Genomic DNA, 16,340 nt, shown 5'->3' with positions numbered 1-16,340 from the left:
GTCTTCCGCTCTTTCCCTGTCTTCTTGTCTCGCTCCCATCGCTGCCTGCGGTCAGTCTGTCCACTTTTAGCGTTGCTGCAGTGTGGCGAGATAGAGACCTCGCTTGGTTAAAATGGAATGAGGAATGCTCTGGTCAGCAATTGTGACACATCTCCTACTGAGCCTGTCCCGTGTGGATGGAGTCGAGGCACTTGAGCGTAACTTTGGGTCATGTTTGTTAAAACACTGGAAAAAATCTGACTATGGCAACTGAGAGATGTCGAGGAACTGTTCTTTAAAGTGATGCGCGTCGTTTTAAGATTCAGGAAAGGCCATTTTTGGAATAGTTCATTTTATTTTGATGGCATTTGCATTGCTCAGAGGACTTGGAAGAAATATTTTTGTGAATCACAGGATGACCAGTAATGTGACATCTTTTTTAATTTCATTCACATTTACCTAACTTTGAACCAAACAAACTATGTTTTCTCTGAATAACAATTTAACAAAATGAAATGAATTACTTCCTCTGTACATGAGGATTTTTCCAGATGTATCAACACGTATTTCCCTGAGGAAATATTGTGGGGGAAATGCATTCAATTAATAACATACAGGCTAATGCACCTTCCAGTTGTTTCAAGAATCATGAAACACTATGATCATGTTCATAATAGGCACTCTGAGGCTCCTAATGTCTTTCTTTCATCCTGTGAAATATTTTGTAAATGTTATTATAGTGTGTCAAAAGCCAGTGATCTAAAAACTACCCACACAAATTGAAATGATGTCATTTCCAGAGCTGGTGTGAAATCGAAGGAAAGGCACACTGCCAGAGGAAACATGTATTTCATAGGAAATGCATTTTGACACAACGGTGGTAAATAGCTACCCAGTGTTTGCGGTTTACAAAAACAAATGCAAAAGCTTTCATGCACTGAGTAAAGATTGAATTACCATCACATATTGAAAGCAGCAGAAAGGGCATTCAAATACATAACACAGACAGAGTGTTCGTTTTTATGGTCACACTATATCATACATGGTTTACTATGTTTGAGCCAACATTCAATGATAAGCTATTTCTTTTAAAACAATTGATAAATGATTTAACGGTTTATCATAAAACTATTGCAAATCATAAACCAAGTATTCATTCACAAACCATTTGTAAACCATTATAACATAATTAGTTATGTAAATAACACAAATGATTTACAAATGACTGTTGTAAGCATGTATGAAGGTTACACATGAAGGTTACACGTGAAACACAAACTGTGTACAGATGTCGTACTAAAGTCTTCTACAGATTTATTGGGCAAGTGGGATTTTCGAGTTGTGATATTTACCCCCTATTGAAACATTTGTCAGGCATTAAGGAAACATAACCACATGGTGACCTAAAAGAAACTTTACTGCATTTTTGCCCTCCAAGTTAATTTCAGTCTTTCTACAATTTAGGGAACATGAATTAACTTATTGCAGATCAGTTTATCTACAGTTTATGAAGATAAATAGCCAGCTCCAGTCATTACTTGGATGTACAACCAGTATTTCAAATGACACTTCAAGGTGGTAGAGTACCTCTTATGTTTTGGCAAACAGCAATGACACAAGCGCCACTTTCTCTCTCATCACTTTGCCCCCTCTGAGCTTGAAAACAATTAAGAGCTTTTAGGCATACCATAAATCACAATGCTCATTAAATGAGCTGTTCTAAGCTAGCTTGCTGTCCCTAACTTGCACATTTTGGCCCTGCATGGACGTCAGTCTGTGACGGTGTAGCCAGCAGCAATATCCTTGAGCATCGCATCCATATAGGTCAAGTGGAGAGAGCATCGGGGTCCTCTGTCCTCATCCACTGGCTGTGACAGTGATTCTGTGCGCGCTGATGATCATTTTTTGCCTCACTCTTAAAGTCAGCCAAGTTCTCATTTTTAATTCCTTGCAGTAAACTTTGAATGTTCAGTGCCGCAGTGACCTTCTGTCACTCTACATATTTCACTTTGTCTGAGGCACCACTGCTGAAACCTCCAAACAGCATCACCACTCTTCTATTTAGAACTTACTCTAAAGTCTTAGTTAGTGGAGTTGCAGTTGTTTTCAACTGCCCTCATTTCTGACTAGACGATCATGGAAATGTACTGGTTTAACAAGTGCTTATGCACATTTTTACAACCATTGTATATGCCCTAAAGTCCCACTACTGTTACAGTGGACATGTACTGTACTGCATGTTTGCTCAATCCCCTGGATTCAACTTCATGTTGTGATTTACAATAAGAAACGTCAAAGACCGCCAACTTTCAGGCAACCAGTTATTCCTATAGATCCCATGCAGTGTTTGTTTAGTCAAAGGTTACACTTCCATTACTTTTGTGAGGTTTAAAGGGAGTGAGACAGAATTCAAGGTCTTGAGGGTAGCTGTTGAACATAAGATGTTTTATGGCAGATGTCATACAGGGGAAGATTCTGATCATTATTGACTTGGTTGCGCCCTCCGGGTGTTATAGGTTATGTCTGTTCAATCTCTCTGGGGGCTTACGGGCTGAAATCCAGATAAGGTGCTAGATGGCTCAGTGGCTCAGAGCTGTAGTTCTTTAATTGCCTGTCCAGGATGGGGAGGTCAAAGTTGAATCCACCTGAGGAGCTGAGGGGCAGCATTCCACGCAGCACAGAGGCTACTTAATCACGCTGATACCTTGGGGTCGAATATAGCTATGAAGGAATTAGTAGCCAACGAATTGAGATCAATATACTGAACCGAATAATGCAAAATGTTAAGATGAAAGGATGAATATACACACATTGTTCACTTGTGTGCTTACAAACCCCCTCTTGTATTCAGTCCAAAGGACAAACAGCTGTGTGGTGCTGGCTCCGTTGATGCGGGGGCTTTATTCATTGGTATGGTCACTACACACCTCAGGAATGATAACACGCATTACGGCTTAATAAATTACACTGGTGCCTGTCTGGGAGCTGAAGGCGCAGTTTGCACTGTGGGAAACGAGGACTTGATTATTGGTGTCTGAATTCGATTTTGAGGGCTCTGCTTGTTCTGTTGTTGCTATTGCTACCAATATCATTACCAACATGAGATGCTGTCTTTTTCTGACTAATGGTAAAACAAAGGAATATCTCTTTCCCTTAGTCATTCTCATTGTTTTCTGGGTTTGCTATGTGGATGCATTAAAAAACATACGTGACAATATAATAAATTATAAATTATAATAATTTACTGCATGGTTCAAACTGTGTTTCTAGTTGGATACATCTGCAGGCAATTTACAGTAGCTGGTCATATGCAGAGACATGCAACCTACCACCCCCCACCTTTACATTCACGTACACACACTAACCAATGATGAGCAATAGCGTCGTCCTCAGGGTGTTGCACCTCTATGTGCTCCCTGTATGAACCCCCCCCCAACCTTCGTCCTGAGAGTTGTGGGAAGAATGAATGGGTATAATCAGTAAACTCACCCATTCACTCTCCTCAGGCAGAGCAGCCAGTTTTTCTCTGTCAGTCCCTTCTCCCTTCCCTCATCTCTCTTTCTCTCCATCCTCCCACCTCTCTCTGCGTGTTTTCTCTCTCTTCTGCATCTTTTATCAGAGTTGCCGATCTCTGTATAACTGCATTCCCTCTCTCCCTCTCCCTCCCTGCTATTATTTTCTCATCTGCTCACATAATATTCACCTCCTCTCTGCTGATTCATTTATATATATTTGAATATCTGAATTGTCCTCTTCCTTCCATTTGCTCCCCCTCAATCCTGGTACAGTTTTCTTCCCTCGCTGCAGCACCGCCAATGTTCCTCTGTTTTGTTTTGATGATATCTCTATTCCTCCCAAGCAGTCTCCTTTGTTTAACATAACTTAACTGTTACTGCAATGAACCACCTGAATTATAGTGTTAAGTGCTCTTAATTGCCTTTAATACAAAAACATATGCTCTTAAAATAAAAAGCTTGCTGGTAAAACTAAGCCCTATGCTGTACAATTAAAGGGAATTAAATAGTCACAGTAATTATAAGAAAGGAATGTGATTCAAAGGCATGTGGGGAGTCAAAAAGGGCAAAGTCCTGTAGTTGATGAATCTGTTCAAGCTGTGTTGGTAGACCATAAAAATTAACTTTGAATATTCCACTTCCCTTCCTAGCAGGTAACCAGGTAACAAATGTCATGGCCTTTTGCTTCAGAAAAACACCTCATGAATATTCAGAGCATACCAGGCTGCAATAAACAAACAAAGACAAGTGGTTAAGTGTTACATATGATACCGTACGTTCCTTGACAGAGAACCTTTCAGGTTTGGTCGTCCAGGCGTGGAGTGTTACTGTCAGCATGAAAGTGGAGCGGCCGTCATCCAGCTACAGTTTCTCATCAATGAGGTAGGTCACAAAAAAACATGAGTGAAACATTGGAGTCAGCAAAATGCTTATTTCTCCAGTGAGGAATCTGTACTCACCAGTAAGACCAGCGCTTTCTTACAAAGCCAAAGACAGGTAACTATGGGGGTAAATTCCACAATGCTGCATGTCTTTTAATAATACTTATGGGCAGATTCATAAATACCCATCTCTGGTTATCACATTTCACCCCTTAAAATGTTCAAAAAGTAGTCCCTGTTTTAATGCCGTTGTAGGTAGAGGATGTATGATGATCATATTGGTAGTGTGAATGTAACTGGCCTCCCTTTAATGCTTATTTCCATGTGTTTCCATGTTCTTTTGGCAGTGAGCTTTTTGCTTCCTTGTATGCGACTGTACCAAGAGTAGAATAACACATTTAAACAAAGTCCCGTGGTATCAGTGGGGCTGGGTAACGGTGGCACAAAAGTTGGCACAGAATGCCTGGTCACACATTTAGGCTATTTGTGTTAAAACAACATAAGTTAATAATGCTTTAAAGGAAAAAACATGTCTATAACTTTAACCAATAAATTAGTGGGAAAAAAAGGGTTCCGAATACTCTTACGAGACTCGTAACATTAAATAAACTAATCTTATAGAGTCATGAAGAGTGTGCGTGATTTCTTGGTTCTTATTGATTCACTGTACTTGTCAGTAAAATAAATTCTTGTTTTTGACAACTTTATTGAAATTGTCTGTTGATTTTCACCAGAGATTCCTAAACAGCCTCCCTCGAAGGACAATGCATGGGAACTACATTGTATAACTCACAGATGTTTGCTTTGCACTTTTTTTTAAATCACATAGACTCAGCCCACAACTAACCCAACTCCTATTAGGCAAATGCTCAGCTAAATAAAGGAAGTTCTGTCTATATTTCATGTTAAGCAGCAAACTTAGAGGCCAAAGGGACAATCCTTTAGCATTTTGTCAGGTGTCGATCGACATGCTGTAAACATGCTATAAGTATTGAATACATACAGCTTTCTCATTCATGTGGCAAGTTTGATTGACTCCATGTTAATGAGTTGAGTGTGTGTGTGTGTGTGTGCGTCATTGTCAGCTTCTGTGTGACTGAGACAGTTCAAACAAACCAACAGAGAGATGGAGACGATTTTAAGTGCCTCCTACACTCTCGCATACATTTATATATACGTCCTATGAATCATTTCTGTTACCTGGGAGAAAGATGCCTTATTTAAAATCAGTTTCTAGGGAATGCAGAATGACTCATGCATGTCAGGCTCACACAGAGCAGTCTGTGAATGTGTTTATGGATATTTCTGTCGTTATAACCTACACGTATTTCAATGATGGTACCTGTGATATCTTTGAATTTAAAATGACATGCCTCTTGTCTTGTGACAGGGAGCGCTGGTGAGTGCTCTGGCCGACGACAGTGTTCACCTGTGGAACCTGAGGCAGAAGAGACCAGCCATCCTCCACTCCCTCAAGTTCAGCAAAGAGAGGTAAGAGGGGCACACGGAACTGCAAATGATGAGAAAGACCTTCTGCTAATTCGATGTGTCCGTCTCGCTACCACTCTCTTTTTCTCCTCAATTACGCCCTCACACTCGCTCCTCTGGTGCAACATGAACTGTGTGTTTCTGAGCAGGGGCCTGTGTCACAGTTTGCTGCCTGTGTGTACTGTTAGTTCTCACTGACTCTCGTGCTGTATGCAAGCAGACGGCATTGCATTTGGCAAATGTGTCATTGCGCTTGCTAAACTGTGCACAGGGCAAAGGAGGTGACACAGAGTCTCTCTCTCTCTCTCTCTCTCTCTCTCTCTCTCTCTCTCTCTCTCTCTCTCTCTCTCTCTCTCTCTCTCTCTCTCTCTCTCTCTCTCTCTCTCTCTCTCTCTGTTGGTCTCTAACTGAAAACACATTATTTGGGTCACTTACTCTGCCTTGGAGGCTTTCCCATCACTGGGGCACAGGTGTGAAACTATCCAAACACCTGAAAATTTACACCGGCAGGTTGTAACACACACACACACACACACACACACACACACACACACACACACACACACACACACACACACACACACACACACACACACACACACACACACACACACACACACGTGTATGTATAAACATAAACACACACAAGCAATTAATATACACAGCGTCACACACACTTTAAGATTGTTGATGGTGTGTGAAATTAAAACTTCTGAGATTCAGATTTACATGTTAATCATTATGAGAAATACAGTTAACGCTCATCAGACAAACACCCTCTAACCATGTGATCCTATAATGATTTGTGTCCAGGAACTATTTGTTGCATCTCATCCCCTCTCTCGCTACCCCTTAATTTCCTGTCCTCCTTCTTCTATCCGCTGTCAAGGAAAGTGGTTTTAGAGTTGGCATGAGGGTCCATTTTCAAAACTGTCCTTGGTGATTCATCAAGGACAGTCCAATATCCAAGAACTGATATTTGGCTGACAAGCAAAAAAAGCATTGCATCAAAAACTCAAATTTTCCATTTGCAAATATCTAAGCTCTGAGACACAAGACAAGTGAAGTGCAGAATCACCTCACCTAAAGGAAGTTGCTGTCCACAAATGCAGCGATAAACCATCAGAGTCAATCATATAATTGGCCACTGATCTGTCACAGTGAAAAGTGGTGAATGGGTTAAACGTCAGAGCCAATGATCTGAGACAGCGTTGATGTGATGGACAGGTGGCCGGCAGCGTCTTTATGGGCAGGTTGTGTTCTTGCGGAGGCGCTTGACCGCCTCTGACATTTAGTAAGCACCGCCGTCCAACGCCACGACCTCGAGACACAGCAGCAGAAAGGAGCGGAGTCACTCCAACTCAAGAAGCTGCAAAGTCACATGAGACATTTGGAACGGGGAAATGAAGTTAAACTGAAGCAGTGGGCAGAAGTAAACCAAAAGGCGTGTGAGGAAGAGTAGTATAATTTGAGAAAGGGAGGGTAAAGGAATTGAATGAAAGAAGAAAAGAAGAGGAACAGGTAACACAAGCAGGAGGGGAACCTTAGAGGGACCAAACGTCCCACTCATTGGCTTTTCGCAGGACTAAAGGAGCCTCATGACTGAGACAGTCTTGCTAGTGGATCTGAGCATTAGACATCAGTCTGCTGTTCAGCACCTGACGACAATTTCACCTGAGGTGTTACAGACTACCAGACTCTCTGCGACTGCTTGGAATCCCTCAACCTATTAATGACAGGTTTAAATCTTTTCCATCAGGTTACTGAATTCCTCCAACATGCCAAAGACACAAGGCTCAGGTGAACCGGAAACTTAATTGCCTATTCATGTGAATGTGTTTGTCGACTACATGTGTTAAGCACAACACAACCCAGCTGTGTTGCAAGTAATTGCATCATCTGACGCGCATCAGTTGACACCTTTAGCACACACACCGTATAAACACTGATCCAGGACATGAATGCTGCTTGGGAGTAGTCGCACAATGATGCTGGGAAATATAAAATGTGCTTCTCCTGACATGTTGACAGGCTCGAGGAGCCAGACGCTTTGTGGGCTTACACACAAAATAATGGGCAAGGTGGCATTGATGACTGTCATACATCGTTGTACGTGTTGCCCTTTAGCCCTGCTACATACTGGCAACCTGTCAAAGGTATTCCTGTGTCTTTTGGCACAGCACGCTGGCGGGCTTGGCCTCTCTGGGGTGAGCTGGAAGAGATATAAATGCATTTAAGTAATAACGTTTTTAATTAACTCTATGTGGGACCAACTCGCATGCATGCAGGTATGATTTTTTGACTACTCAGCTCCTAATTGGCTTGGAACAAGTCATATGTTTTGGTTTTAATGAAATTAGACTGTTTCTCAGAAATGCACTGTAACACATAGTATTGCTTTCAATGTAGCAATAAAAAAAAAAATCCTACTTGGAGCACATTTTTCAGTTTTTGTGCTCAAGCAGTGCACATGAAATGTTTTATGTGAAAGGTAAGTGTACCTCACCCATACATTGGTATCATATTGTATACAAGACTTTGCTGATTATCACTCCATTTTCCAACTCTGCAGTCCTCCATTATTATAATCGCTGCCCTGAAGGAGCACATTCCAAAGTTAATGGGACCATCAGGGTTTTGTTGAGTCCATCTTATTTCAACTTTCCTATCACACAGTTTATCCGAGTGTCTTGCACTCTGAGAAGATTTAAAGATCTCCTCTGGCTCTAAAGGCTATAAATATCACTCTGCTTTGTTTATTTTTATAAAAGATGTGCACACCGTTGTTGCTTTGTAATATAGTTGTCAAAACAAATAGCATCAGTTCACATCCCCAAAAGGTTATTAGAAGATCACAGTTTTAAGTGTCATCAGAAGGTAAGAATGGCTGTCGAAAGAAAGCCAGAAGCAGTGTAAATAGTTTATAAGACAGACACGTTGCAGGATTGAACAGAACAGGTCTGTTAAACCTTTAAGAGTCTTAGTCACCCACTGCCACTCCATCTCATCTCACACTTTTTACTTTTGCTCCTTTGGTTTTCCTATCTCATCCTATCTTTTTCAAAGCTTGACTTTAGTTTGTCAGGGTGTGGAGGACAGAGCAGCCATTTCCTCATCAACAAAAGAACAATCACCCAGCCAGAACTGCCACGACAGGCTACAACAGAAAAAGAGGAACGGAAGCCAAATTAAATTATTATTCATTTTAATTTTAATTTTGAGAAATTGACCATTTATTTTTGTGAGTTGAGAAATTTGATACCATCTTTACTTTTAAATCATTTTTTGGGGCATTTTTGTTTTTATTTGAGAGTGTAGACAGACCGTAAATTGGGGTGGGGGTGGGTCACAAGTGTGGAATTTAAACAAGGATGTTGTGGAAATGAGGCATGCGCTGTAACCACTCTGCAGAATGACACCATTCCCATGTCTGCATTGACCATGGTGATAGAGCCTTGAATTGATTAGCTTAGCTTAGCATAACGACTGGAATCACAGGGAAATAGCCAGGCTGGCTCCCTTTCCAATGTTAAAAAAACAAGGCTACTATCATCTCTAAAACTAACTACCACGTTATATCTCATTTGTTTAATCTGTTCACAAAACAAATGGAAACACAACAGTTTGTGGTTTTAGAGGGAGTGACTTAGCATAGAGAACAATAATTAATCCTTCCACCCAGTATGTCTGTGCGTCACAACTATGTAAACGCCCAGCATATAACTGCCCGTAAAACCACAAATTGTTGTTTTGAACAAAATATAGATAGTGTTGATCCATGAGCTTTAGAGGTGTAAGTTTAGTCTTTTTAACTTTGGAGAGACGGGGTTGCTATTTACCCCTGCTAAGCTAGGCTAATAGCTTCCTTACTCCCGGTCGGAACTTCATGCACTGACACGAGACTAGTATCTATTTTCTCACATACGCTCAGCAAGAAAGTGATTAATAGCCTTTTCCACTAATTCGTGCATATATGCTGTTTTTAAAACACAAGAAAACCCTTCTAAAATAGGCGATAGACTCCTGTCCCATTGCTATTATGCAGTGTCGTTGCACTGGCCTGTTTTTTCTAAACTTTCTTTACACATTTTTTTTTTCTATAAAACCCAAATTCACCTTTGCAGTCTCTAGGTTTCCTGTCGTCTAAGGGCCCATTCCAATACTCAGAAAAAGATACTTCTCTCCCACCTTCCTCCTTTCTTCTCGCCTTCCTTCCCCTGATCAGTATTCAAGTTGATGGGCGAAAGCAGTGTTGCAGAATGCCCTCAAGCATCAGCATCCATTCACATCAGATCACAGGCACTAGGAGAGAGGAGAGAAAGGACGAGAGGAGGAGTTGAGACAGACTGGGCCTCAGCCAGAGAGCGGTGAGTCAGTCTGTGGGTAGGAGTGTGGGGATGGAGGGAGCGCAGAAGAAATCCTGCCGAGTCATTCTGGCGTAGGATGCTCTCGTCACCTCTCAGCCTCACAGGAATGCACTGCAGATTTGGAAACATCGTCAATGCAGGATGATGAGAGGGGGGAACCAGTGTCACCACACACACACACACACGCACACACACACACACACACACACACACACACACACACACACGCACACATGCACACGCACACATACACATACACACACATATATATCAAGAATATATGATTCTAACTGCTCAGATCTCGGCTTCTGGAAGCTGATCCGTGTCACTTAATACTGGCATTTTAAATAGCCTGAATCTCAGGTACCACCTTAAAAGATCTACTTAGTAGTTTGTCGGCAAAGCTAGTGAATCAATTAAATGAATTGAAATACTTGAAACATTTCAATTAAGTCAGCAAATTAGAGATTCCTTTACGATAGTTGACGGATTCAGTTTGCTACTGGTGGAGAACGTTGTTTCCTGTCTCCCTTTTTCTTCCAACGTAACCTTCTAACTGTGCAAATGCATATTAAAGAACTGTGAAGGTGAATTCAGCATTGTTTTAATTATAATGCCTAGGTCCGGATTGATTTTCGCAGGTGCTCTGCGCCTGTAAAGCGGAGTGTGTGTGTGTGTGTGTGTGTGTGTGTGTGTGTGTGTGTGTGTGTGTGTGTGTGTGTGTGTGTGTGTGTGTGTGTGTGTGTGTGTGTGTGTGTGTGTGTGTGTGTGTGTGTGTGTGTGTGTGTGTGTGTGAATGCAGTGTTATTAGATTGGATACTTCTTAGTTGAAACCCTGTTCGTAGATTGGGGTCTCTGGACTCTCATCAGATTAGAAAAAACCTGGTTTGGACCTTTGCCAAATGGACACTAAATATATATATTTGATTTATGTTCTCTTAGTTAAACAGTATTTGTGAATTTTACTTATTCAACTTTTTCTGCAATGTCATTGTCTGAGTTCTCTCAATTACTCAAAAACTCCTTTCTGAGATGAATGTCGGCCAGATAAGATATTACAGTATTAACAGATGCAGCTTTGATTATAATACAGTATATGACAAGAATCTTATGGCCCTCATTCTTTTCCTGTCAGCCTCTTCCCCTGCCATTAGTGTGCATGATTATTTAATAGATATGTTTGAATACATGACATTTTTGCATAATAGTACAACTCATTAAGTGTTCTATAGTGAGCAGTGTGTGCTCAGTGCTTTGCTCAAGGGCAGTTTAATAAAAATTAATCAGAAAAGGAAAAAAAAAGTAAGTCCGTTTCGATCGGATGGTGACTTTCTAATGACAGGCAGGCCCAGATTACTCCACTTGCAATAGTCCTCTTTGATAGGAACATCAGAGTAAAACCAAGCATTACAGGCTTTACTGGCTTTCTAAAGTATCCCCGTCTCATTTGCAGTGAACCATCCTCTCATACATTTAGCCCACAGTGCAGTTAACCTCAGAGTTGTGTGTGGCAGGTGTCTGTCATTTCTGAGGCAATGTGTTTGGCCTTGAGCCTGCGAGCTGGCAGCTGCCTTTGTGTGTCGTGACCACTTGAAGTATGACACTAGTGCGTGCACAACAAGTGTGAACAAAATGACACGCACATAAGCACACTTGCACAAACAATTGGTTTGCATGCAAACACACACAAAGTAATGGGCGCACACACACTTCTAAACTGCGAGCAAATTTGTATAATTATGCGTCCTGCCACAACCTCTCAATCGGCCTTCTAATACCAACTCTCAGAACACTTAATCAGCTGTCTTGTATGTGCGCACACACCCAGATCAAGCATAATTATATTCAAACCATAGACTTTATATAAGAAATGATTGTAGTCACCGTGACGTCACCCATTGGTTTGTGGACAGCCACTTTGATTTCACATCTTGGATTACGGCCGTCGCCTTGTTGTTTTTTTTCGCAAATAATGAACGGAATTAACCATATTTGAAATACGGAGGAGTGACGTGGAGACGCCGTATATGGCTCTAGTAGCGGCCTGACAATCACAGTAAGCCCGCTCTAAGTGGGAATTCCATTTTATGGTCTATTTTACTCTAAATGCGACAATAATTTACTAAATGAACATAATACTGTATTGGAAAAGACTTGAAACTAGCGATTGAGACCATAAACTCATGTTTACAATGTTTACTGAGGTAATAATTCAAGTGAGAATAGGGTCATTTTCTCATAGACGTCCATTCAATTGGACTTCTTTTTGTTCCCTGTAAGTACAGAGAATGCAAGTTCAAAGACACTACATCATTGGCTTCACTTGGCAGAACCAAAAGTTGCCCCCTGTATACAACATTTACAGTACATATGTAATTACATGAGTTCATATCAGTTGCTGAGAAGCATGTACACATGCAAACATACACTAACACAAGCATGTATGGGCACATGAATAGAGAGATAAATGCAGTGTTTGTAACCCCAGAAACCAACACATGCCCTAGCTCAAGCCCTCATATGCATAGATGAGCCACAACTGTTTGTGCAGATGGAAGAGTACACTAAATCTAGCAGACAGTCCGCCACAAGTTGTCATGAAAAGTCATGTAGCTCTTAGTCATCTCATCTGCAGTGAGTCTGCAGTCTGAGTGTGTGCGTCTCAATGATCAACTGTTCATGGTGGAGTAGTAAATCATCTATTGCTCTCGCAACCCTAAACATCATGTTCACATCAAACCAATTTGCAAAACTACAAATTACGTTAACTGCAAAATATGTTTTTGCAAAGCACATTGGGAGTGTATAAATAAATATTTTGTAGGAGAAAGGAATGCAGCATAGTGATGTTGCTCTTAGTCAATTTGCCTAATCAGATGAGACTTAAATGAGCATGTGCAACTCTCTCAGTATTACTCTTATGTTTGATTAAGCTAGACCGTATTCCTGTTTGTAAATTTTGTATGTAAATGTAGGTTAGTGTGTTTGAGTGTTTCTGAGTCTCTGTGCACATGTTGGACTGTGTGGAGGAGATTTATGTCAAGTGGCCCAATTTCTCTCAAAAAATGAATTTATTCATGTTTTGGAGCAGAGCATTGGGGCAGAGGAGGAAGGTGTGTGTGTGCATGTGTGTGTAATATTAGGAGCTGCTACTCTCAATACAGTCCTGGAGCAAAAATGTGAAAGACTCAGAAAAAGAGAGCAGGAGAGAGAGGCTTTCTGGGCATTAAAACACACAAATCACTGCAAGGACATGTTTTTTCGCAAATCTGTGTGTAGCTGTGTTATTGAGTGTATGCATATTTATACAGTATAATGCAAGGTTTCTGTTTATCCCTTTCTACTACAAAATATACCCATACAGTATACTGCTAGCATCCTTTGCCAAATGTGTTCTGGAGGAAACATAATTCCTGCACCGATCACTTGGGGCATTTTTCAAGTTCACGAAGTGTAACTTTCTTATACCTTGCGGGTACAAATCACATGACTTTCATACCAAAGATTTTGAGTCCTGCCACCCACATTTAGTTAGTTTCAGGCTACTAAAATGTGGTTAATGTCAGGGGGAAGAAGAATATTTCCATATTAACCATGTGATTTTACTTGCCTTTAACCATAAATATATCAATCATAGTGCTTTAGTTGCTAGGAGTGGATATTGTAGGGAAAACAAATTAAATATGTGGATTGTGAATGATTTGCATATTCATTTAATTAAAATGTGTCCTCATTATGTTGAAATTTATGATGTTTATGTTGATAAAAAACATATTGATTTCTTATTATATATTGTTGCTTGGAGACATGGTTCTTATGTTATGTAGTTTGGAAAGAGTCATTGAAGCATATAGAAAGAGGTTATTTTGATCTCTCCTTGGATACTGCATAGGGCCTGGTCTTAAAGTTGAATGCCAGTTTTATTAATTCATCTCTGACAAGATCCCATCTCATCGGATTACAAAAAGAAAACAGACCATTTTATTTTTTTGACATACTGTATCTACTTAAAGCGTGTTTGACAGCAGATATTACATTTGGATATTAAACTTGTTGTACAGAGGGATTCCATTGCTAAACACGATCCAATCTGTCATAAACGCAGAGGAAATACTCCAGTGTGTCCTTCCTGTTGGAAGTAATGGATAACGAATGAAGTGCTGTCAAAAGAGATGGTTACAACTTAATTTCTCTCCCCACTTGGGTGGTGAGTCCCAGCTGATGAGCCAGGGGCCTTGTTTTATAGATACAGGCCTCTGAAGTCCACAGGTGTAGCTCAAAGCTCCGTGCAGAATAAAAAAAGGGATCACTGGAGGAGCTAGGCGACCTTGAAATATTAGCCAGGCGGATTACCAAGGTTGTACATTATTATTCCGCAGACGGATTGGGGTTTGCATTGAAGGATGGATAAAAGAGCAAAATGATGAAAAAGGGATGAGAAGATGAATGGAATAGCCACAGCTAAGGAGGGAAGGGTTTCTAACCTCTCATTAAACTTAAGTCTGATGGATGGATGAAAAGAGGAGACGGGGAAGCGATGACAAAAAGAGGAGAATTATAGGTGTCTCTTTGCCCTCATGTACCCCCATAGGTCTGGATAGAAGGTGGCTGATTGAATGACTCAAAAATGTCTTTGGTTTGCCACTCTCACCTCGACTGCTTCGACCTGATGGAGTGGTAAATAATCCTCTCACAGTTTTGCATAATTTGTCTCCCGTTATAATAGGACGTTGAGTGATTTTCAAGAGGCTTCTGTCTCTCGGATGTCTGTGTCTTTCTCCCTGGTTCTACCTGGTCCACCCTTCCTCTTCCTCTCCTCACTCATTCTCTGCTGCTCCTCTAACTTGTGTGTTTTTTCCTTCTCTTCACAGAATAACTTTCTGCCACCTGCCCTTCCAGAGTAAATGGTTGTACATCGGCACCGAACGAGGGAACATCCATATCGTCAACGTGGAGTCCTTTATGCTCTCAGGCTACGTCATCATGTGGAACAAAGCCATTGAACTGTGAGTGTCACTGCCCACGCGTCACCCTCTGATGCTGCCTCCCACTCTTAATGCCCTGAGTGTTCCTCGCTTCTTCTTTCCCCTTTCTTCAAATTCAGCACAATTTAGCATGCTGCTTTGCAGGTTTTTGTGCGGTATGGAGAGGGTTCTCATCCACAGTGAATCACTGATACGCAGATCAATATTTGAACTCTGTAGGAATCAAACTCATATCCCCAGCACTGCAACATTGATCCCAGGGTCTATTGACTCACCTTGCAGCACTTAAGTGAGGCAAGGGATGCAGACTAATCAGCATTTTACCTTTCAAAAGGTTATTGTAGCTTAAATATAATGAGATAAAAAAGAATCATTAGTCAGTTCATCACTTACAGGCACTGTATCCGACTCCAGGTAGTGAGCGACCTGTCTCTTTACTGTTTAAATGGATCCGTCAGTTTGACAGGCTCCATTTTGGTTCCCTGCTGTAGAGACTTAAATTATTCACTGGAGCGTTTTGCTTCACGCTCCCACCCCCCATCCCCTTCTGTACATGCGTGTGCATGTGGGGAGAGAGGGAAAAAGGATGGAGGAAGCAGGGAGGGGGTGGAACAGGTGTCTGCCGAGATCAGTGTATGGTACACACAGACGTCTCGTCGACAGGGCTGCAGGGAAGAAAAGGCGGGAGTGAGTGGTGGGTGGGAGGGAGGATGAGGGGGAGGGGGGAGGAGTGTGAGTGTATGACAGTGAGGAGACGGGAGTGGAATGGATGAGACGGGGCTTTTGCCTGGGGTAAAGGACATGCAGAGGAGGGAGGTGATGGAGGAGAGGAATGGAGTGGTGACAGAGGGATAAATGCAGGTAACAGAGGGCAGAGAAGAAGGGGATTCGTGCAGATCAGTGAGGATAAAGAGGTGGAAGGAAAAGGTTTCCAATTAGAGGAAAAAAAGGGCAGAGGGGGAAGGCAAGGAGTGATAAAGATGAGGAAGAGGGTAGATGTGGATGATAAGATAGAGGGTTAGATACAGGAGTTCTTCTTGACTTAAAGGACAAGCAATAACTTACACTTTTCTTTGCTGGACTGTATTCTCCTCGTTTTTCCTACATCTTTACAGTACCATTCAC

The 16,340-nt window shown here is 41.4% G+C and overlaps 1 protein-coding gene across 1 annotated transcript in view; it reads left to right on the top strand.

The window, feature by feature from the left end:
• The window catches only part of stxbp5a (syntaxin binding protein 5a (tomosyn)), an 84,069-nt gene that overhangs the window by 27,652 nt on the left and 40,077 nt on the right, over positions 1-16,340 (top strand). Inside the window, exons 3-5 of the mRNA XM_054618409.1 lie at positions 4,295-4,376; positions 5,766-5,866; positions 15,102-15,236. Coding sequence (XP_054474384.1) covers positions 4,295-4,376; positions 5,766-5,866; positions 15,102-15,236 — 318 coding nt within the window. The remainder of the gene's footprint in view (positions 1-4,294; positions 4,377-5,765; positions 5,867-15,101; positions 15,237-16,340) is intronic.

This window comes from Anoplopoma fimbria, chromosome 18, assembly GCF_027596085.1.
Source record: "Anoplopoma fimbria isolate UVic2021 breed Golden Eagle Sablefish chromosome 18, Afim_UVic_2022, whole genome shotgun sequence".
Taxonomy (NCBI): Eukaryota; Metazoa; Chordata; class Actinopteri; order Perciformes; family Anoplopomatidae; genus Anoplopoma; species Anoplopoma fimbria.
Note: the sequence above shows the minus strand (reverse complement) of the source record. Positions and strands in the feature narration are given on the sequence as shown.